Source organism: Clupea harengus, chromosome 18, assembly GCF_900700415.2.
Source record: "Clupea harengus chromosome 18, Ch_v2.0.2, whole genome shotgun sequence".
Classification (NCBI taxonomy): domain Eukaryota; kingdom Metazoa; phylum Chordata; class Actinopteri; order Clupeiformes; family Clupeidae; genus Clupea; species Clupea harengus.
In genome coordinates this window covers 4,425,690-4,449,475 of record NC_045169.1, presented here as the reverse complement: position 1 = coordinate 4,449,475, position 23,786 = coordinate 4,425,690, and the positions used below count along the sequence as shown (strand labels likewise).

The 23,786-nt window shown below is 50.4% G+C and overlaps 1 protein-coding gene across 8 annotated transcripts in view; it reads right to left on the bottom strand.

The window, feature by feature from the left end:
* The window catches only part of LOC105904310 (probable E3 ubiquitin-protein ligase HECTD4), a 64,041-nt gene that overhangs the window by 4,822 nt on the left and 35,433 nt on the right, over positions 1-23,786 (bottom strand). For 4 of the 8 annotated variants that reach the window (XM_031585582.2, XM_031585584.2, XM_031585587.2 and 1 more), the window contains exons 35-74: positions 23,579-23,732; positions 22,999-23,279; positions 22,315-22,504; positions 22,128-22,209; positions 21,603-21,805; positions 21,284-21,419; positions 20,931-21,113; positions 20,526-20,690; positions 20,140-20,309; positions 19,794-19,909; positions 19,469-19,578; positions 18,947-19,108; positions 18,416-18,564; positions 18,090-18,169; positions 17,716-17,879; positions 16,993-17,230; positions 16,445-16,581; positions 16,076-16,202; positions 15,378-15,509; positions 15,013-15,149; positions 14,598-14,758; positions 14,058-14,239; positions 13,519-13,724; positions 13,002-13,132; positions 12,505-12,710; positions 11,999-12,178; positions 10,176-11,692; positions 9,231-9,438; positions 8,500-8,723; positions 8,081-8,226; positions 7,206-7,309; positions 6,054-6,177; positions 5,215-5,405; positions 4,390-4,536; positions 3,924-4,043; positions 3,557-3,712; positions 2,959-3,062; positions 1,668-1,889; positions 846-1,018; positions 365-560 (exon numbers count right to left, since the gene is read on the bottom strand). In XM_031585582.2, coding sequence (XP_031441442.1) covers positions 365-560; positions 846-1,018; positions 1,668-1,889; positions 2,959-3,062; positions 3,557-3,712; positions 3,924-4,043; positions 4,390-4,536; positions 5,215-5,405; positions 6,054-6,177; positions 7,206-7,309; positions 8,081-8,226; positions 8,500-8,723; positions 9,231-9,438; positions 10,176-11,692; positions 11,999-12,178; positions 12,505-12,710; positions 13,002-13,132; positions 13,519-13,724; positions 14,058-14,239; positions 14,598-14,758; positions 15,013-15,149; positions 15,378-15,509; positions 16,076-16,202; positions 16,445-16,581; positions 16,993-17,230; positions 17,716-17,879; positions 18,090-18,169; positions 18,416-18,564; positions 18,947-19,108; positions 19,469-19,578; positions 19,794-19,909; positions 20,140-20,309; positions 20,526-20,690; positions 20,931-21,113; positions 21,284-21,419; positions 21,603-21,805; positions 22,128-22,209; positions 22,315-22,504; positions 22,999-23,279; positions 23,579-23,732 — 7,814 coding nt within the window. The remainder of the gene's footprint in view (positions 1-364; positions 561-845; positions 1,019-1,667; positions 1,890-2,958; positions 3,063-3,556; positions 3,713-3,923; positions 4,044-4,389; positions 4,537-5,214; positions 5,406-6,053; positions 6,178-7,205; positions 7,310-8,080; positions 8,227-8,499; positions 8,724-9,230; positions 9,439-10,175; positions 11,693-11,998; positions 12,179-12,504; positions 12,711-13,001; positions 13,133-13,518; positions 13,725-14,057; positions 14,240-14,597; positions 14,759-15,012; positions 15,150-15,377; positions 15,510-16,075; positions 16,203-16,444; positions 16,582-16,992; positions 17,231-17,715; positions 17,880-18,089; positions 18,170-18,415; positions 18,565-18,946; positions 19,109-19,468; positions 19,579-19,793; positions 19,910-20,139; positions 20,310-20,525; positions 20,691-20,930; positions 21,114-21,283; positions 21,420-21,602; positions 21,806-22,127; positions 22,210-22,314; positions 22,505-22,998; positions 23,280-23,578; positions 23,733-23,786) is intronic. The other 4 variants (XM_031585589.2, XM_031585590.2, XM_031585583.2 and 1 more) reach the window with 3 other exon arrangements.

Here is a 23,786-nt window from a genome sequence, read left to right as displayed (position 1 = left end):
CACTAGGGCACGCCGTCACAGGGGATTTCTGCATGCATTCACTGAGTGAGTGCTTAGCAGACCGATTATGTAGCGGAGCTCCAAGATGGTACAATCATGTAAGGAAAGGCATGATGCTATTTTATAAAAAAAACGAAACACCATGAAACATTGCGTTTCCCAACACAAATAGGCTTTCAAAGCAGGAACACAAGACGTCATGGAAGAATTTCTTCCCACAAGCTAATCCAAATGCATTCACTTCCCATTCCCATAAGTAATGCAGCAAACCAAAATAAATTGTGTGTGTGTGTGTGTGTGTGTGTGTGTGTGTGTGTGTGGGCGTATCCGATCTTGCTGAGGTGAATGAGCTCCTGTGCCTCACCTTGAGGAACTCCAGGTTGATGTAGGGCAGGCCGCAGGTGCGCAGCTCCATCTCCAGCGGGCTGAGCATGGTGAGCAGCTGCAGGGGGATGATGGAGCCCAGCCCCGCCCGCACCGCCGTCATGCACTCCACGTTCTGCAGCTCCTGCAGACGCAGCGCTCGCACCGCCCGCGCGTACACCTCCTTATTCTCCCAGCTGGGGGAAAGATCACACACACACACACACAGACACAGAAACACACACACAGACAACACACACACAGACACACACAAATGATGTAAGAATGACAATCAATCAAGATGCCAATTCCAAATCCATTAGCATATCAGGTCAGTGGTTGTAGTGGTGAGCAACCAACAGCTGCATACACACACACACACACACACATTACTTTAAAAGATGAACGGTGAAGAAAAAATGAAATGTAACGATGTGAAACCTCTAAGCAAACGTGTCCCCACTACGGCCCCAGGTGTGTACCTGACTGCCAGGTGCCGTCCCCCCGGACACAGCTCCACCTCCTCGCCGGTCATGGTGATGTAGGTGAACGTGCAGCAGGGCCTGCCGGGGGAGTCGGGGCTCTCGCCCGACGAGTGGATCTGGGACGAGATCTCGGCGCACAGGGTCTCCAGTTCGGCCTCGTCCGTCACCTGCTGGGGAGCAAAGGTCAAGGATGAAGGAGCAGGGTCAGGAGCAGGGTCAGGAGCAGGAGCAGGAGGAGGAAGGCGTCGGGAGAGGGGTCCAGACAACAGAGGGCTCAGGGTAAGAGTGTAACGCAGGGGAAAGGGGTCTGTTGAAGACTACAATGGACACAGAGGAGGAAAGGGGGGGGGGGGGAGTTTCCAATCAATTCCAGTTACTTCATTGGATTCCCACATTTCTTAAGTCTCTGTCTGATGACGGGGCATGGTGTCTCTGGTGTAACGCTGAAATGAGGTGATTTAGAGAGAGGCAGGGCTACAGGGATGCTCGGAGAGCATGAACGGGACTGGCAGATGGGTCGGCACAGGGGGGGGCAGGGGGGTAAAAGGAGAGAGAGGGCGGACGCAGTCAGAGCACACAGTCTGAGGCCTGGACATTGGCAAGCGTGAAGGGGAATCAGTCTAAGGTGATGGGTTGCCAGTTGTCAAGTATGGTCAAAATATGGCCTGTATGTGTTTATGTACAACTCTACTACAGACTCTACTAAAGGGAGGAAATATTTTCCTACTGTTCTAGTAGCTGTGTCCATGGATTTCTGTGTGTGTGTATGAGTGAGCTATAGAGTGACTGTGTGAGTGTGTGTGTGTGTGTGTGTCTTACGCTTTCAAACTTCTTGACGTAGTTGTAGGTGAGCAGGTCGGCCTCGTGCAGGTCAGTGTCGGGGTCGAGTGGCTCGCCGACCAGGCCTTTCCAGAAGGATCCGAGCAGGTCGAGCGGCAGCGGCACGTCGGCGCGGATGGCGATGCCCAGCAGCTGGCCGAACAGGTGTAGCAGCTGCTCCTCCGCATAGCTGATGGGACACGGCGTCAGGATGAACTTCCCCTGGAGACACACACACACACACACACACACACACACACACACACACACACACACACACACACACACACACACACACACACACGTGTTAGAGACAAAGAGAGACACCCACCCACACAAACACACAGACATATACACACACAGACAGGGCAAAGAGACACCCACACACGTTTGTATAAACATGCAGACACACACACACACCCACATAGTGTATAGTGGACAAAGTGACAACAACAACCCCCATGTGTATAAACCCAGGTCTTGCCACATACACACACTCATCATAGTGACACAAAAACACAATCCACACATGACACACACACACACACACAGACATAATGACACAAAAACACAATCCACACATGACACACACACACACACACACAGACATAGTGACACAAAAACACAATCCACACATGACACACACACACACACACACACAGACATAGTGACACAAAAACACAATCCACACATGACACACACACTCATCATAGTGACACAAAAACACAATCCACACATGACACACACACAGACATAGTGACACAAAAACACAATCCACACATGACACACACACACACAGACATAGTGACACAAAAACACAATCCACACATGACACACACACACACAGACATAGTGACACAAAAACACAATCCACACATGACACACACACTCATCATAGTGACACAAAAACACAATCCACACATGACACACACACACACACAGACATAGTGACACAAAAACACAATCCACACATGACACACACACACACAGACATAGTGACACAAAAACACAATCCACACGACACACACACAGACATAGTGACACAAAAACACAATCCACACATGACACACACACTCATCATAGTGACACAAAAACACAATCCACACATGACACACACACACACACAGACATAATGACACAAAAACACAATCCACACATGACACACACACACACACACACACAGACATAGTCAAAACATGTTGACTACATTCCTCTGTACGCTGTACTGTATGTAACATCAGATCATTTCCGTGTTACGTGTTCAGTGGACAGGAAGGCGTGTGGCGCTTACCTTGTTCCGATTGGCTGCCGCGCTGGGGCAGGGGAGGAGCAGAGAGAGGGCGGAGCTTTGCAGCTCCTTGCAGACCTGCCACAAGAAATGGCGGAACGACCCACCTAAGAGGGAGGGAGAGAGAGAGAGAGAGAGAGAGAGAGAGAGAGAGAGAGGGAGAGAGAGAGAGGGAGAGAGGGAGAGAGAGAGAGAGAGGAGTTGAGTGACTGTGAGGATCTCAGACACATAGTCAGGAGGTCTTTATCAGCTGGAGGCCACTGACAGACATTTTTAACATTCAGGCACAGAACATAAGGCGTTCAAAACACTGATGAGGAGATAAGAAGAAGATAACTACCAGAAGGGGAGAGAGGGGGAAAATAGCTGGGGCAACGGAAGGGGGGAGGGGAGTGTATGCAGTGACGTGTGTGTGTGTGTGTGTGTGTGTGTGTGTGTGTGTGTGTGGGGTATGTGAACCATGCACGCACAGAACAGCATGTTTGATGGTAAACAAGTGTGTGGAGAAAAACAGCATGTGAAAGGAGAGGTGAATGTGTGAGTAACAGTGTGTGTGTGTGAGTAACAGTGTGTGTGTGTGTGTGTGTGTGTGGCCACTGACTGGTGCCGTGGACCTCCTCGCCGGTGAAGCGGATGTTGAAGGCGTAGGTGGGGTCTCCTCCGCTGGCCAGCTTCACGCACAGCTGGGACGAGGGCACCGACGCCAGCTGCCGCGCCGCCTGGCAGAAGTAGGTGTTCTCTGGGGAGCGGATCTCACCTGCGGACACACACACACACACACACACACACACACACACACGCAAATCAGATTGATATTCCTAAATCTTCGATCCCCAAGGATCTTTAGCCAGTCTCTTGTATTATTCCTCTGGGGCTTCCTCCTCTGGTACAGGTGCACAGATGATCCCAGTCCAACCAGAGGATCAGACACTGCAGGGCGGGCGGGCGGGTTCTCCTCTCCCACTCACCTCCTACCATCTCTAAGGGGTCCAGCGTGATCTCGGGGGCGGCGTGGTCGGCCGTACGCTGCACCGTGGCGTTGAGCACGCGGTTCATCACCGTCACTTTGGTGTCGTAGTAAACCAGACCTGAGGGGACAGAACAGGGCCTGAGCAGGGACCAGCGGTGCAGTACGCTCTGGATGTGCGCATGTGTGCGTTTCTAAGTTTCACCTTCAATTATTATTTTATTTCTTATTATTTTACAATAAAAAGTGTAGTCCTATCAATGATTACTTTTGCTGATGTTCTGCAAAAATATGCAAAACTGAATGTGCTATATACATATATTTTGTAAACTTTTACAGTGAATGTATTAATGTACCTAAAGGAGTGAGACTGTGTGTGTGTGTGTGTGTGTGTGTGTGTGTGTGTGTGTGTGTGTGTGTGTGTGTGTGTGTGTGTGTGTGTGTGTGTGCGTGCGTGTGTCTCTCACCTTTGGCCTCACAAAGCAGGGAAGCGATGCTATTCTGGTAGGTATGCGTCTGTCGCATCTCCACCAGGGGCAGGAAGAAGCTCTCCAGCGTGTTATTGAGGGACTGGAGCAGGGCGAAGCGCAGACGCAGACTCTCCACCGGAACACCTGCACAACAACAACAACAACAACAACAACACTGAGGATAGTCTACAGGGACTTTGCATCTACCCAAGTTTACTTACATTACTTTAGCCAAAATATTCATTCAAATGGTAAGGGAAACAAATTAGTATTATTATGTGAAAGATCAAAACGCACATAGATGCGTTAAACCCTCCGCCATTAAATATATATTTGAACAAGGATCTGTCTAGATCCTCGGTTCCCAAACTGGGGTACGCGTAAGAGTCAAACATCAAGCAAGTGCAACACAAGACAAAGCAAAACAGCAAATAAGTTACTGAATAGTCCAGCAGAAAGTAGCCCCCTACCTTGCGGCTCCAGAAACTCCATTGTGTTACTTTAAGCACTCATAATGTCTATTACGGATGAAAACATTCATAATATATATATATGATGGATATTATTCATAATATATTGCATAAATTACATAAGTATATCGTTTTTGTGTGTGCAGATTTCACATGTCCCTTCCTCCTACCCTCCTGGCACAACTGATTCCAAATGCTCTTGTCAGCATCTCCGTTTCAGGACTACAGAGCTGATCAGCTGCTTAGTCTGCATGCTTTAGTAACTAACTAAAGTTTAGTTGATGCCATGTCTGGGAGGAAATGAGGAAAGTGGCCTTTCTGAGAGAGTTGTGTTGGTGTGTCTGAGTCTTACTGAGGAGACTGGCCACGCGGGGGTCTGCGGCGTCGGTGGGGTCCAGGTAGGCCTCGTGGGGGTGCAGGCGGGCGGGCGTGATGGCCAGGTGGCGGCACAGGCGGTTGATGTACTGCACCAGCGCCACGTCCATCTCCAGCGTCCACTTGCGGCTGGCCTTCTGGGCGTGCCGCGCGTCGATGCACGTACACCTGCACACACACACACACACACACACACACAAGGTAGAATACGCGCTAGGGGGTCACAAGAGGAACGAGAGAGCTGGCAAAAAGTGAGGACACAGAAATCTGAAACAAGCTAGCAAAATACTGGAGACATGCAGGCCAAGACCACTAGATCATCACTAGAAGTCAACAACATAAATGACAAATGAGTTGTTTTACTGTGAGTTACTGCGAGTCATTTTACCACACAGTCCATTAGACAGAGATTGCAATAGCATTTCTACTAAACTGAGTATAGGTTGAGTGGGAGTAAGTAAGGCCCACAACACACCCTCAAATATCTATTTTGGAAAATGTGTTCAAATAATGCCGACTCACTTATAGAACCTAGAACTTATATAAGCACAGCACAACATGGCAGATTTGAGCAGTGTCTACTCTGTCGGGCGAGTCTGTGTCTATTCTGGTTCTGTCTGTATATTGGAGGTACAGAAACGCTCTAGCCATTGGTGACATTCTATGACTGGACAGGGTGTACTTTTCCCAGGGACTGGAAAACACACACACACACACACACACACACACACACACACACACCATGTCATGTATCTGGGATGATGCAAGAAATGTGGTTCATGAGGAGGAGGGGGAGGGGGTGGGGCTGAGGCTGACCTTTCAAAGTGGAGGTCGTAACCGCAGGCGAGGATGGCCCTCCACACGCTGCGGATGTCCTGCTTGGCCCTGTCCACCGTGAACTTCTGGAAGCCCTCCAGGGTCAGGTACTTCTCCTCAGGGACTGGGGGGAGAGGTGGGGGAGAGGTGGGGGGTGGGGCGACACATGTGACAAAACGCATGTGTCAGGGCGTGGAGAACATCTGTCTACGCAGCACATGGACATGTTTTTCATAGTCATGTTGCGTATGGTTCTACGAAAACAGGTGTCATATATCTAGGGCTGCTGGGAAACGTAGACATAAACAGGAGCGGTTAGGCAACGTATACAAAACAGATCTAGCATAGAGTCATAAGGATCCATGAGGACAGTGAAACAAACAAGTGGTGCCAAACCTGAACACAAAGGTCTGGACACACTATAGAAACACACTATATATATATAAATATATATATATTTTTTTTTTACATTTACATGGCTCATTTATTCATTTAGCAGATGCTTTTATCCAAAGCCTCATTGACATTACTAGGCTATGTGTGCTTTCCCAATGGACCCAATGATCTTGGTGCTGTGAGCTCCTCGCCCTAGCAGCTGCCCTGCCACTGGAGCCTCAGGGACATTATATAAATGCCTCGGGTTAAGGAGGGGAGAATGTATAGTCCTCCGCTCAGTATCGGAAAATAAATCCAGACGGAACAAACAGGTCTTGTTTTGTAGTGAGGGGATTTATTTTACGATACACGCTGGCCCGCGTGTACAGTTAGATGCCAATACCATGTAAGACATTCCTCCAAAATACCTATTTGTAATGATTTTGTTGCCGTTTCGTGACTTGAGCTAAGAAGAAATAGTTCTTCACGCAAATACAACTTGCAGAATGATATGAAAGACGTGAATTACAAGCACAAAACCCATTGCCAATGGCAGCGGTCATTCTTTCGTTGCAGCAGCAGCAGCTATTAAAAATACAATATTAGCCCTCCAAACGTTGGGGTGGCCCATTCCAATCAATGGAACTCTCTGAGGGAGAGGAATTCCGAGGAGCCGTATAATAAGGGAACATTAAACTTCCCACGTCTGCATCTAACTCCCAGCAAGCCAACACCAGGTGAGACTGATAGGCCTGCCACTGGTCTAGAGGGGCCTACCTTCCAGCTTCTTGGCGGGAGATTTCTCCAGGTCTTTGTCATCGGCCCGCGCCTTCTCTGGGGATTTGGGCTTCAGGACCGGTTTCTTCTCACTCAGAGCCGTCCTGTTGGGGAGGGGAGACAGATATAACCTGAACACGTGGGAGGATCGTTTCTGTCATTTACTCTTTTCTCGGCAGGACACACAAATGTAGCTTTGACACCAAATTAGCACCGTTTTAAATATATCACACACTCATTTTATACATCACACACTCATTACCACCTAAATACAGAGAAGAGGCTACGTGAGAAGAGGCACACCATCACAGATGCAGTCACACCAACACAATGGCACTGCCACCTTATGTGTTAGTTATGGAGTCTACATTTGTAATGGCTGACTGTTTAGGTAACTGATGAATTTGAGGAAACAGATTGGGACCATGTTTAAAGGAGTAGTCTACGGTTCAGATCCATAATTGTTTTTGGCAAATTCAGTGAATAGGTCCCCTAGTTGACCGTTCTGTGTGTGTGCTCAAACAAACAAACAAACAAAACCCTGCCGTTCATGCACAGTCCTGGCTCTGTAAATGGGTAACAAACAAAGTGTCTCGGACTGAGGCATACAAAATTCTAACCAATCAAAAAGTTGCTTCAGGAGCACAAAAGGGAGGGGTGCAATCTGATTGGCTCTTGAACTCAAATATCAATAACCTTTCGTCAGTAGCGCCTTAGGCAAAACAACAGCGTGATAATGAATATGACAGTCCTCAAGAGTAGGAGGAGAAGACAGAACAGGTGAGCCAGTAAAGGAAGAAAAGACTGTTGAGGAGGAGGGTTGAAAGCATACACGAGTTGGGTTTTTTGGGTTTAAAACTGCGGCGGGGTCGTACCTGACGCTGTTGAGCACAGACTTCTCCTTGCTGGGGGGTTTGGTGATGGCCCTCTTGGTGCTCACCACCTTGCCCTGGTGCTGCTCTTTGCCCGCCTTGCTGTACTTGCTCTTGTTGGGCTTTGCGGTGCCGTACTTGCGCAAAATCTACAAAAAACAAACAAACAAACAAACCATCAAAAATCACTCACAACAATGACACAGATTTGGCCATGTCTTACCAACTTATTTACATTAACAATTGCTAATTTACAAGTTTCACATCAATACTATAAATTAATATTCCGTAGTTAATGCACGAAGAATAAAATACTTACAAGCCTTATCCACCATTTAATGTGTGCTTAATGTGTCCAGCATACAAGGCCAATATGGCGAACAGCTGGCGAGTATGGGATGGTGGATCATGGGGTGGCATACCTGAGTGAGCTGGTCCTCTAGAACTTTCTTTGGTGGCCGCACGTGTGTGAAGAAGACGTGCAGCAGGTTGCCTGGCGTCTGGGAGTTGATCTGCTCCTTGTTCAGGTAGATGTCGGCCACTTTGACGGGCTTGGCGGGGGTCAGGCTGAGCATCTGCTCCGACAGGACGCAGCTCTTGAAGATGTCCGTGAGGACGTCCCGGGCACCGGGGACCAGCTTGTCACCTGGAGGACACGGGAGGGAGTTCAGCTTATGGGACATACTCACACCAGTGCAACAACAGCATGGTAACAGAACAGACTGTGAACGGCACTGCACTCATTTGAATGGCAAATACATTTCTGAGCAATTAATGATAAATCAATCAGTCAATCAATCAGTCTATCAGTCAATCAATCAATCAATCAATCAATCAATCAATCAATCAATCAATCAATCAATATATGGGTTGATTCTGGGCAGACCTGACTGACACTCTTACTAGGAATGCTCTGGGCCCAAAAAGCACTTACAGTGTAGAATCTGGCAATAATTTGAAATTCAGCACCTTTCATTTTGACAAATTTTGGCTTCATTTCTGGTAACGGTAGGACATATTGCTATGTCCATACTAATTGGTGTCCATCTCTGAGGTTTGCTCTACTGATCTTATTAAATACCATTCCATGGAGGTACATCATGAGTGGGCAAAGGGAAACTGCTTATTGGATGGGTGGGGGGGATCAACTGACCTCGGATGGTCTTATCCAGGAAGTAGTCCTCGAGGGCGGAGCTCCCCTGTGTGTCAAACAAGCTCTGGTTGACACTGGAGGCAGTCAGTATCTCCTCATTGGTCATCTCCATTAGCTCCTCCTCCCCCTCCAAGCTGGACAGGCCAATCAGGTCACTGCTGTTGAAGAGGCTGGCACGGATCTTCTCCACCTTGGCACGAGCTCGAACCTAAAGACCAAAGGATCAATGACGACTGTGCCAGCTCCTTATATGCAGTATAAATGAGTCAACTCTGGGTTTAAAGCAGCGTGACCTTTCCACTATGGGCTAATACAAATGAAGGTAAATATACGACAAGCCAGACATTCTTGCACCTCCTACACTGCAACAATTCAGCTTTCAAAAGCCAGATGAAAAAAGTAATAAAATGGGGGATATATTACTTAAAATAAGCAAAATGATCTGCAAACAGAACAGGAACATTTGACTTACCATGATTTTTTAGTTTTTTAGTAGATTTAGTTTCATACTTGTCAGTGGTGATCAAATCTTAACAGTAACAAGTTATATAATACCTTACTAAGATAATTAAGAACTGAAACGCTTGAAGCAAGTGAAATGCTGTAACATAAAAAATGCCTGGTATCAAGAAATATCTTGTCAGACAATAAACAAGCATATATTGCCTTGATTTAACATATTTCATCTTACTAAGATTTACATTTTTGAAGTGTACAGCCAAGACACAAATATGTGGAAATGTTTTGTAAAACGTAAATGAGATATTGTGCCACCGTTGAACCACTCCCATAAACCCTTAGACGTGTATAAATCCTCACCTCTATGACTGCATAAACACTTAAACGTGTATAAATCCTCACCTCTATGACGGCATAAACCCTTAAACGTGTATAAATCCTCACCTCTATGACGGCATAAACCCTTAAACGTGTATAAATCCTCACCTCTATGACGGCATATCCTTTAATGGGGCGGCTCAGGCTGGCGTTGTTGTCCAGCGAGGTGACCGTGTACATGGATCCGCCGTCGGAGCCCGAGGCCGTGTCGTTGCTGTCCAGAGGCTCCCCCAGACTGCCTAGACTGCCCAGGCTGCCCGTGCTGCACAGGGAGATGTCCAGGCTTTCCTGGCTGGACACGGTGTGGGGTTCCTGGCCAGGCCCCGGTGGGGGTGGGGGCGGTGGAGGTGGCGGTGGGGTCGGGGGAGGTACGGCGTTGGGCTGCGCGGCGGTCGGCAGCTCCTGGTCCACGGAGAGCTCGCTGGCTGTGCGCGACACACCGCTCCCGCCGCCACCTCCACCGCCGCCGCCCTGCGAGGAGCTGCAGACGGACGTCTGGCTGGTGGAGCCGGAGGCGCTGACGCTCATGGCCGGCGTGGCGCTGCTGGAGCTGTCCGGGCTCTCGGCCCGACCGCCGACACCGCCGCCCTGAGGCCCGGCCCGGTCGACCAGCTTCCCGTCCTGAGGCGCGGTAGTGGCCGAGGCCGGGCCCTTGGCCTTCTTAGGGTCCTCCTCCTGCAGCGGGATGAAGATCTCGTCCTTGAAGAGGCCGCCGTGGCCATTGCAGGCGCGCCGGATGGCGCTGCGCACCGCCGCCTCCTCCAGGTGCGTGGGGATGCCGGAGATGACCAGCAGCCGGCTGTGAGCGGTGGGGCCCACCAGCGCCTGGCAGGCGTCGGCCACCGCGTCGCCCGTCACGCTCAGGCCCTGCGGGTCTTTGTTGGCCAGGTGGCGCATGATGATGAGCAGCGTCAGGCCGCGGTGGAACCACAGCATGTCCTCGGGCTTGCCGCCGGCCATGTTGAGCAGCGCGCTGTCGCTCTCCGAGAGCCGGGCTCCGACGGGGCCGCCGCTCTTGCCCGCCGCGCCCGCTCCGCGCTTCCCGGCCATGGCGGCCGCCACCGCCGCCGACCCGCGTTCCCTCTTCAGCTTCACCTTCTTGCGCTTCGACAGAAGGCTGGGGCTGTGCGGCGTCTGTCCCGGCGAAGACGAAGACGACGATGAAGAGTCGCTCAGGTTCGGCGTGCTGGTCGACGTCAGAGCGCCGCCCGTGCCGCCCGTCCCCGAGCAGCCGACGCTGAGCGGCAGCGTCACCTCTGCCACGGCCAGGCACACCTCGGTGAGCGCGTGGAAGTAGGTGGAGAAGCGGCTCTGCTCCGAGGCCAGGGCCACCGCCGCAGACGCCGCCGCAAATGCCTGCAGCCCCGTCGTACCGCCGCCGCCGCCACTGCCCCCCGCCGCCTGCAGCCAGCCCTGCGTCTCGCGGTCGTACAGCTTGCGCAGCTCTGTCTGCAGGCCCATGAGGACGGCCAGGCAGGGGTTGAGCAGCAGGGCGATGGAGCTGGACAGGCCAGCGGGGCTCCGCCGCTGCTCCAGCTGGTGGACCTTGCGGAAGAGCTCGGCCAGCAGGTGGAAGACCAGCTCCTTGATGCTGGGCGCCAGGTCGGTGGTCCACAGCAGACCGCCTGAGGGATGAGAGGGGGGGGGGGGGGGGTTATAACAGATAATAATGGCTCGTCCTAATGGATCCATACTTGACTTGAGTGGCCATAGAGGCAATCTAACACGGCATGAAAAATTGCAAGTGACAACTTTTTGTAACACTGAAATATCATCAAAGCGTACATTTTTTTTAAGGAAAAAAAAAAATTCTGGCTAATCTGTTGGCATTACACAAGAAATTAAGCCATCAAGTTCTGAAATCACTGACAAGTTTCCATAAGAACAAAGACCCACTACTGAGACACTACTGAGGCACTACTGAGACTCACCAAGCAGCTCCACCACTTGCAGCAGCACAGAGGAAGGGACCGTGTCCAGCTCGTCATCTGAGTGCTCACCGCCCTCGCCTACCGTCCAGGTCAGCAGCTGCTCGGCAAACGCCAAGGCCAGTGGAAACTCCAGAGGCAGGGAGTGCAGTACTAGCACCGTGCCAGGTGGGGGAGACACACCTAAAACACATTACAGTACATCAGTAAATTCAACAACAAAAAAGACGTGCAGTTCGTTGACTCGTAAACAGAATTACACCATAAAGAAATATGCACACACACACACATGTATGCAACAACGGCTTTTTAGTGAAGACAGAATTTATTAATTACAATTTATTTATTAAACAAAAATTGAGCAATCACTCGTTACTGGAGTTCATAACATGGTCCTTCCCATCTTCAAAGTGAGTGAGTGAGTGAGTGAGCATGTGTGTGTGCGTGTGTGTGTGTGTGTGTGTGTGTGTGTGTGTGTGTGTGTGTGTGTGTGTCTGCTGTGTCCTCACCTAGTTTGATGTGGACCTTGTCTGTGGGGATGACGACGGACGGGTACTGGTTGGTGGTGGGTGGGGGCGTGAGGCCGGTGTTGGAGGGCGAGGCGTCCAGGGGGTAGCACACCGCCTCCATCAGGCTAAGCTGGCCGTTGCGTCGCACCTTGTGACCCAGTCCGTACACCATCACCCGTGCCCAAGGGGCCTTGTACAGAGACGAGCTGGAGGAGGCAGAGAAAAAGATAAACAGGAAGAAAACAGGAAAGAGAACTCAACTTAAGAGGAAGTCAATCAGTCAATCAGGAAGTAGCAGTTCAGTTCCAGTCGCCTTATATGACTAGCTTTTCCATCACATACCTAACACAAGAATGCTGACCACAGCCATCTTCATCATAACCATGACATTTCATTTACATTTAGCATTTTACAAAGTTATTTTAGATGAGCATTTTTCACACTTCGTGTCACCCATTTAAAAAGTGGATCCCCGGTATGTGACTATGTGAACTCACTCTTTGCGGTAGCCTAGTTGACTCTCCTTGCAGGAGACGACCACAAAGGCAGCCCCGGGGAAGTTGACGTCCATGCTGACCTTTGACTCGGTCACAGGGAACTCCTCCGAGGTGAACTGCTCTGGAGCATGCTGGGTAACAGAGCAGAAAAATCACCCATGAGTGGGAGGATGAACCATCGACTGCATATAGAGGTGTATATACACAGTGCATGACCTCTATATGACCTGCATGACCTCTACACACAAGTCATTGGGATGAACAGACAGCAAGAGCATGATATTTGACAATATAGGGCAGGGAAGTGGAGTTTCATTAAGGTTACAGGTGTTAAAGGTCAATATGACTAATACTCTGCTCAAAACTCAAAAGTAGACTTAAAGTAGATTTCAATTCTAGAAAATACCAATGCCAGCTGACTTAAGGCCCAATATGATTTCCACAGGCAGCATCCATTCTAAGTATTTCACTGAAAATTAAACTGCATTGTTGATGTTTGATATGTGGCGCTCCTCACCTGCAGGAAGCAGCAGATCTGCTTGGTGAGGTCCAGCAGGCTGTCGTCCCCCTGGTGGAGGGCGCGGGTAATGGCCACGGTGAGCCACTCACGGATGGCCTGGGCGTTGCCCTGGTAGAAGAGCTCCGTGGGAGAGCAGCACTGGCCCTGCAGGTTGTGCAGCACCGACTGGGCCAGCAGGATGGAGCTGGAGCTGATGGTGCCGTCTGGAGGAGGAGGAGGGAGGAGCAGGGTGGTGATGGAGACAAAGACGGAGTCGATATGTGTATGTGTGCCTGGCCTGTCTGCGCATTTGTTTGTTTGTGTGTGTGTGTGTGTGTGTGTGTGTGTGTGTGTGTGTGTGTGTGAGGGAGAGAGATGGTACTTCAAAACCTAATACTCCTTAATACCGACCAGTGATCTTTGCTAAATTAAAGCAACAGCCTTGTGTTGGACTTAGAATCTGTCCCACTATTTGGCAGAGATTTGGCAATGCAAAAGTGTGGATACAAACCTTGAAGACATAAGACACTTAATATCAAGAGGAGGGGTGTACTAACCAGGCAGGGGCGGAGCAAGCAGCTGATTGGACAGGAGCTGCAGGTGCTCGAGGGTGATGTCACGTACGGCGGGGATGTGGAAGAGCCGTGTGAAGGTGTGGGGGCTCTTGGGGGCGAAGATGTTGAGCAGCGCCATGCGGCAGTAGAGGCGTGCCAGGGCGCTCTCACACCTCAGCAGCTCCCTGCAAACACACACACATCATACTGACCACAAAAGCAACGGCAATAGGACACAGACATATCCGGCAGAACTTCATGCTCAAACAGCGAGAGATATCATAGCCTCACAGATAAATAACTGCTAGTAAAGTTAGATGAACACATAAAGACATCTTTCCAATCTGACATGTATCACTGGATTGGTTGTGTCAGTTGAAGACGCTTGGCTGAGAATAAAAACTCTTTTAAGTGAATGTGTGGGGGCTCTAATGTAATGGAACCTTCAGAGAGCTCCTTCATCAGGAAACGTGGGTTGTAGTCAGTAATCTGACTGTGGGAATGTTAGGACTGCACTGTACCCAGCCTGTGCCGGTTGGTTACCTGTGGATCTGGATGTTGCTGCTGTCCAGAGAGACCAGGCCATTGGCTGCAGTTCTCCGGGAGCCTGCCGGGGGGCGCTCTAACATCTCGATGGGGTACCAGTACCGGACCAGCACGCCCTCGCTACGCAGGTACGTCTCCACCTGGACAAGCTCATTCACCTGAGAACACACACACACACGTACACACACACACACACACACACACACACACACGTACGCAGACATAACACAGTGTTACTCCATACTGTGTTTCCTCACACACTGTGTAAAGTTCGCTGACCTTCACACAAATACTCAGTGGTGTGTTGTCATCTTGACCTGAATGCTATTACTAAAACCCTGAATCTCCTTCTGAACTTAACACTCCACCATACTTCTGTAAAGTTTCCCTCTGAAACTGGACTGGATCTTACCGAATCCACATCCAGGACCACCCCATGCAGGCCGAATGTCTTGAGCATGCCCCTGATGGCAAACTTGGGCAGGGCGGTACCCCCCGTGGTACTGCTGGTGTTATTGCTGTCGGGGCACCGGATCACCACCATCAGCCCTGTGACAGACAAACAACATTAATGACATCTAAATCCCAACTATGTCAATATGAATGTGTAGCATGCAGAGTGAAAGTCTATGAGATTGTGTGTGTTTGTCACTCTCTCCGTCTGCAAAATGCACCAAAGCTATTTATGTTGAAGATCACGTTTTATATATGTTTATATACTGTGGTATGTTTACATGCATGATTTGTGTTTGTGTGACTGGTCTGCGTGTAGGGCACCTTTGCGGACTTTGTCGATGGTGAACTTGTTGGCCTCGTCCTTGATGTCCTCGATGGTGGGGAGGTAGAGGGGGATGCCGCCGTTCTCCTCGTACAGGAACTCCACTGTTTGCCTGGCGATGTCCACCATGCCTTAAACGCGGCCACCAAAAGCAAACACACGCGGTCAAACAAAACAAATGAGCACACAGTTAACACAAGCACGCTCACGTTGTCAGTCCAACAAAATAATACAGGAGAGAGAAGCTAAAATGTATAAGACCTGAAGGGGTCAAACAGGATTCAACAGGGAAGGTCAAAACAAATACTAATGAAGACTTCGCCCCTTCAAACATACATTAGTAGCTTCTGTTGGGACTTGTCGTATGCTAATACACATGTTTACTATGTACGGGGTCTTAAGCTGCTAGTCTCTGTCAATTGCCACAATTCCAATGAAGTTAGCTGTTAGCAGCTTTGTCCTTTGGAAAGAGCTTTGTTATTACAACAGCAACATTTCTATTCACTAGCTTAGGGTTTCTGTCGAGTTAAAAATAAAGAAAACAAACAAACCTTTTATCAGTGTTGTGTGTTAGATTGGCATGGCAACAAAACTGTGTGCTACAATACGAAACCCCGTGACGAACAACAAGAGGGTGTTTTACTGTGTAAAAAAACGACGTGGGTGGTGATTGATGGGCAAAAGGCAGCAGTCTCACCGAGTTGGAGGGCGCCTTTAATCTGGTCCAGGCCCGACTTTCTCTCCGCCTCGTTCCTGAAGCGCCGGCGGATGGTGGGGAACACCTTAGTCTCCCAAGCCTTCACCAGCAGCGCATAATGATCCTCCTGAGAGAGAGAGAGAGAGAGAGAGAGAGAGAGAGAGAGAGAGAGAGAGAGGGAGAGGGAGAGGGAGAGGGAGAGGGAGAGGGGGAGAGGGAGAGAGGGAGAGAGGGAGAGGGAGAGGGAGAGGGAGAGGGAGAGAAGGAGAGAGGGGGGGCAGGGCAGATGAGGTCATTTCATTAACCCACACAGTGCCATATTTTGGACTGCTGTCTTCCTACGCTCTATGGGACGAGCGATGTCCTCACCCTCGGCATGTCCTCGTCGTCCTCGTCGTCGCTCTCGTCGTCGGCCAGGGGTGGGGGGTGAGGGTCGGGGCCTGACGTCACCAGGTTCTCGTAGCTCAGCTCCATTTTGTAGTGACACGACGCCTCACTGTTGTACTCTGTGGGGAAAAGAACTTTTTCTTACCAACCGCCAAACCTTTTCATGTTATTCTTCGCTGAAGCAAAGCTTAAGCAAAAGCAACGTTAGCATTGTACTGCAACATGCCTTATTAGTCTCATTTCAGTAGCCCTGGCTGTGCTGTCGACTGCTTTGTCTTGAAATGTATAATTCTCACCACCACATTGACAATGATGTCGCACTTCAACATTCATTGACCATAGATCCCCACACAATTGTTCAGAATATACAACACAGGAACTGTGATTATAAGCCCTTTTTGGTATCAGTTACTCTTGGTCATGACAAGTTGACCAGGTAAGCAAACTGTTGACCCCCAAGCAGGTTGAAATATTCCTAAACTGCTCCCCCTGAAGCAGGTTGAAATATTCCCAAACTGTGGAATGCTTACGCTGCTGGGAGGTTGCCACGGCGGCGATGCGGCACGGCGGGCCATGGGAGCCCGGGTCTGATGCCACGCTGGTGCCGGCGTCGTTGTCACTGTCGGAGGCCATGGCGAAGGGCAAGGCCTCGAAGTTGGCACTGATCTCCTCGGACAGGTCCACACACAGGTCAGCAGCGTTCCGGTGAGCCTGGCCCTCGGCGTACGCAAACGGCCGGCACCCGAAGTTGGCACGGATCTTCGTGTTCTGTGGAGACGAGGCATAAGGGACGTTGGATTTTAGTGGAAGCGAAAGTAATCATCCCGTCAACACCCAAAAACATCATCAGACGGAGGCACCTACACATCCAGTCAAAGCTCAAATGCACATTTGTGACAAACACGTCTTTATGTTCTGAGGAGAGGGGGGACAATAAGGGTTGAAATTGAATTTAAAAACAGTGATTTTAATAAAAGGCAACATTCCCTTCCCATTGACACACAAAAACCTCATCAGATGGGTTCCTTTATAATCAATCAAAGCTAAAGGCCACATTTCACTGAGAAGCAAAAAGACGAAGAAACACATTAAGCAAATAACTAACTGAAGCTTCTCCTTGACTCAACAAACTGTAGTGAAACGTTCTGACTTTTATATCTGTACCGAGGAGAAAATCAAAAATCACGAGATTAGAGTTCCTGTAAGATTTGTGTCAGATGTAAAAAAAAAAAGATTGTGAACAAAATGCGAACCTTCTTCTGGATGTGCACCAGCGGCCACATGCCTCCAGCCACCTCCTCCAGGTAGGGGCTGAGCTTCTGGCCACAGTAGGTGAAGTACACGCGCCCCTTGGGAGCCTGGCCCGGGGGCGGAGGGGTGCCCTCGGAGCGCTCCCACCCAATACCAGCGACGTCACCTGGAGAAGGACGATAGACCTTTTAGTAACATTCCTCACGTGATATTCCCCCAGTGAACTTCATTTTCATGTGTTGAATGTCTCCAGTCCTTTAACTATAAATGAGAAGTGGAACTCTGAAAGTGGGGAAACCTCCAGCCTGACATGATTTGGTATGTGAAAGGCTGCCGAAGAAGGAGGAGGAGAAGGAGGATGGTTTTTCAAGCTCACCAGGTAGCAGGGCCACATCAAGCCTCACACTCTTCCACTGCAGCAAACTGGAGCCGTTATAGTGTACCGCTCTACCATTACTGAGAGAGAGAGAAAGAAAGAAAGAAAGAAAGAAAGAAAGAAAGAAAGAAAGAAAGAGAGAGAGAGAGAGAGAGAGAGAGAAGAGGAGAGAGAGAGAGAGAAGAGAGAGAGATACAAGGATTTAGAACAAGATAGTGCTGATTTAACGCTGAAACAGGTAAGACAGCTTCTGGAGAGGAAGAGGTCAGAAGAGGTCAAAAGAGGTCATGAGCAAAGGGCAGTAGTTGGAGACAGGAGCAGCGTACTTGTGGAAGAGGCAGGTGCCCACGGGGTTGGTCCACGCCCCGTCCCTCTTCTCTGCCTCCGTGGCGAAGCCGAAGGACACGATGGGGCCGCTGTCATCCTCGGAATCTCCGTAGGAAACCACCTCTATCTCCCAGTAGAAGGAAGGAGCCTGGACAGACAACAAACAGACATCAGTGTGAAGGCTGTTTAGGATGCCTTGTGTTGGGTTGTTGTATAGAGAACGCAGAGTGGAGTTAGACTTGTTAACTGCATGCACAGTGAATCTGTTCTTTCCACCTGATTTCAGACAAGATTGCAACATGAAATACACCCATATATATAGGGTCCTCTGACTGCTCTGTTAAATGTACATGTATGATGTATAACTGCTGAATTAGAATTTGATTACTTCCACCTAAAACAATTTGACGCATCATGTGTATATACAGAGTGTCAGAGTGGATGCTATTGTATCAATTAATTAATTTATTAATTGATTGATTGATTGATTGATTGATTGAACACAGTCAGAGCCCACACGCCCATCTCACCTGCACAGGGACAGGAGAGGTGGCGTAGATGAAAGTGCCCCGGGGGAGGCCGCCTCCAGCGCTGGGGTCAGCCTGGAAGGTCACGGAGGTCAAGTGGGAGGAGAACATGCAGGCGCGGACCGGTGGAAAGACCCGCGATGGACACCAGGTGATCTCCTTGGGCTGGGGGAGAAGGAGAGCGTCAGAATAGGGCGTGAGTGTGTGGCCGTGTGTGTTTTATGTCTGTGTTTTTTTTTTTACAAAAACACTAGATGAGAATATGCCCAGCCAAAAATGCTCAGTCCTCTTTCTAAGCAAGCCATCAGAAGACTGTTCAGAGGATGGATGATTTTACCAGTCATGAGGTGAGAGCGATGAGAGGTGGCCTGACCACAAACCTAAGTAACCTGATGAAAGGGTCTCAGGCACTGTCACTTACTGCTACCCCAACTGACAGTCTTTCCTATCTGCGTGTGAACACTATGGTAAACTGAGCACAGTTTGAAATGAGATGTGACTGATCTGAGAACGTCAGAGACTCACGCTCACCTGCCGCCTGTCCGTCTGTAGAGGGGGAGGTGGGGGGCGGGCGCAGTCTCGGTAGAGCATCCGCAGGCGCTCACACTGGGACTCCACCATGCCTAGCCTCTCACCTGTACAACACACACACACACACACACACACACACACACACACACACACACACACACACACACAGACACAGACACAGACACAGACAGACAGACAGACAGACAGACAGACAGAGAGAGAGAGAGAGAGAGAGAGAGACACACACATTATAATCTATGTAATTAGTGCAGGGTATTGATGGGGTGCTGGAGGCGTCTGTGAGGGTGGAGAGCCTCACCAGGGCAGCACTCCTGGGCCACCAGGTTGAGCACCTCCACAGCTGCAGGACACTGCTGGATGAACTCCTCACAAAAGGAGCTGTCCTCGAGGAGCTGGGCCATCACCAGACACGCCCTGCCAAACACACACACACACACACACACACACGTGTTACCAGCAGATACACACAATATAAATCAGATATGGAAATCCCCTGAAAATCTTAATGTAACTACCTACTATGCCCCAAACCAAATACACCCTTTTATTCACAGCATGCTCTCCTACATTTTTCTTTCTATCTATCTATCTATCTATCTATCTATCCATCTATCCATCTATCTACTCATCAGTGGGGCTCTGACCTGCTGCGGATCTCCGCCAGCAGCCGCACGGCAGCCATGACGGGGCTGGAGCCGTCCCCTGAGGCGGGCAGCGACGTGTGGATGGACAGACTGCCCTCCTGTGGCAGCAGCATGGACTGCACCGCCTGCACCACCTTCTCTGTGATGGACAGCTTGTACAGAGGGAGGGCCTAAAGGCAACACAAAACGTTCAGATGAATTGCTGAAACAGAAAACAATCGAGATGACCGTGTGAAACCATGGTTATTTCCATCCTAATTAACGTAATTAACAGTGCCACCTGATTTCTAACCATGGCATCCCTGGACTGAACGGGCCGTACACACACACACACACACACACACACACACACACACCATGGCATCCCTGGACTGAACGGGCCGTACCTCTGAGCGCGGGGTACAGAGGCGTGAGATGGGTACGGTCAGCACGTCGGAGGCCTTGCACGCTCGCCTGTACTCGCAGGATGGGAACTTCACCGTGGCTATGCCCTCCTGCTCGTTGATGGACATCACCACGCCAACGCTTCCCAGCACACCTTTGCCCACCACCTGGGAGAGAAGGGGGAGGGGGTGGGGGGGAGAAAGGATTGTGGGAAATGTAGTCCTCCACTGCTCAAGTCACACATAGAGGAACTGAGGGATTATGAAATGAGACAGCAAACAAGGGGAAGAGCGACAGAATAAAACGCAAAAAAACGCAACACGGAAAAAGGGAAAAAGAAGAAATGAGGCAGAGAAAGGGACGACAACCAGACTCAGCGAGAGAGAGGGTTCTATTCTGGCACTGACCTGGACCTCGGAGCCGATCTTGATGGTCTCCTTGAAGCCGCCCAGGGCGCAGAGCGCGGCGACGGCCTGCCTGCCGATGGCCTGCAGGGTGGCCAGCTTCCTGCCGCTGCTGCTGCCGTTCTCCAGGATGCTCTCGGCGTACTTGCCCAGCTGGGGGATGAACATGAGGGCGCGAGACAGCACCTGAGGGCGGCAGGAGACCACCGCACCATTAGCAGCCGTATGCTGAAACCACTGGTTTCACTTTTAAAAGGTTGGTACATAGCAGAACAACCCCAAGGCCTGAAAACTCAAATCCTTTTGGAACTGTTGCATGGGTCATTTTGTGGCCAGGTCCTGGCGTGTTGTGGTACCTTCTCCGCGGTGCTGGTCCAGATCTGGGCGGTGTTGGACTCTGGTGCGGTCAGGAGGCTGTGGAGCAGGGCGATGACCTCGGCCGCCATGCTGTTGGCCACGTGGCCGCTTATGAAGGGCCGCACCGGATCCGACCTGAGGGAGGTGGACGCAAGTGCTCATTTAGAGACGCACAAGTGCTAATTAAGACAAACATGTAGAACAAACCTAGCTACCTGGACACCTATGCGCCTCAGTGCTTCAAACGCACACAAATAAGACAAACAACCCCCACCCACCCAAACATACACACACACACACACACAGAGACACACACACCTGGCGAGGTCTGCATTCCTGTCTCGGCAGGCGGCGGTCTGGGCGCTCTTCTTCTTGTCCCCGGTGGTGGTGGCTCCGGAGGTCTCCTGGGCCAGGGCCTCCACGGGGGGACCCACGCTGACGATCAGCCCAGACTGGGCCCACTTATTGGCCTTCCTCAGCGCCGCCGAGGCCTCCTCAGTCACCACCTCACAGCAGCCAGTCTGACAGGTAGAGGAGGGACAGGAGGTCAGAATGGGGGGGGAGTGTTTAGAACTGATGCTATATATATATATATAAAGTCTTAGATGTGTTTCAGGCCTTAAAAGTAGACAATTGCAGAAGAGTAGAAAATAGAAGATACATTTATAGTAAATATCAGTACTAAGAATACATTAAAGTTGTTTATGGGATTGTTGTCCTGAGTATCTTTTAACTGCTTAAGGATTCAGGAGCCTTTCATTGGTGTTATGCCCTGCATGGTCTCACAGGAATGTGGAGGCTGATCCACAAAGCGTTATCTATCAGAGGCTGAAGGATGCTCACCTTGGTCATGTCCCGGTCCATCTTCACCACCTTCTCCATGTTGGCCCCAGTGCCTAGACGGAATGGCCGACCCTCTGAGCTACTGCAAGTGACAAATGAATGGGACTGAAACTGTCATACTTTGACACACAATGGAGGACATCAACAGACACAAAATGGCCGCCGCCATGCCCCTCGGCTCCATTACCTGAGCAAGGGCTGCAGAACCTCGTGGGAAGACTGGTCCTCACGCTTGTGGATGAAAATGGACAGCTTGCCGTCCACCGCCTCGCCCTCCTCGCTGGCGTCCTTGTCGGACTTGAGGGCACCCTTGGGACTGGAGCGCGTCAGGCTGGTGTCCGGCTCAGACGAGCTCGGGGAGAGCAGGGTCTGGCAGCCTGGGAGAAAGCATCACACAAGGGGTAGGCTTAGAAGAGGCATAACACACATACCAGGCTTACAAGGCTGATAAGCTGATAAACACTGTGAACCACAAAGATTTTTTCTTTTTTACAAAGCATATTCCTACTTTTTCATGAGTTTCGACCCTTTGAAAAGCCTTTTCCAAACTTATGACCGCTTGCTGTGTCCCTGTCTCTGCTCACTGCTCAGTTTTTCTCAACGATCAATTACATATCAAATTCTAGGCTTAAAATAGAACATTCAGTGGCGTATTTCTACTTTCCAGGAGTGTCAACCCTTTTGTTAAACCATTTTTCAAACTTATAACTGCTTGTGAGACAACTCAGTTTTCTGCAGCAAAGCAGCAGCAGCATCAATAATTCATTGGATTTCCAGCATGAAATAGGACACCGTTTGCTTGATCAGCTCCCTCCCTCTCCGTATCTGAAACATGGCTGACAAATGTGTGTGCCCGCGGGCGCCTCCTCACCGGGCACCACGTAGTCGGCCAGCTTGGCCAGCAGCAGCGCGGCGATGCGCGAGGCCGGGTCGCTGGCGTCCTGCTGCTCGGCCTCCAGCGCGTGGATGGAGTAGCTCCAGGAGGGCAGCGCCACCTTGCCGCAGTCCTCCACGCTCATGAGGGGCAGCGCCGCGCGGCACAGCTGCAGGATGATCAGCACCAGCTTGGGCGACGGCCGCTGGTCCAGGAGCAGCGAGAGCAGCTTGGAGACGCACGCCGGCTGGCTCAGGATGGCCTTGCCGATGTGGCTCCTGGGGTGGAGAGAGGGGGCAGACGCGGGGGACGTCAGTGTGTCACTCATAGACACTAATGCACATGTGTGCTCAAGGTTTTATTATCGAAGATGTGCTGTGGAATTGCATTCATTCATGAAAATACTCATGAATTGCTTATTAAGTATGGAAGCTGGTGTGCAACTAGAGGGTGGAAAAGGGGTAAAGGATCCAGGTAGTGCATAGCTGTCCCTGGAATAAAAAGAGATATGGGGCATAAACCCACACACACACACACACACACACACACACACACACACACATACACACACACACACCTGGACAGGTCGTTAAGCAGACTGAGGACGTCTTGCAGGGCGTCGTTCCCCGCTGCCTGGTTACCGCAGCTTTCGGTGGCCCGGGCCAGGTGATTGGTCAGCAGGGTGGACACCTGCCTGGCCAGCCCAGAGTGCACGGTGTCTGTGGCGCCGCCTGGAAGGGGTTTCAGAGACGGGAGGAAGGAGCGGGAGAGCATGACAGGAAATA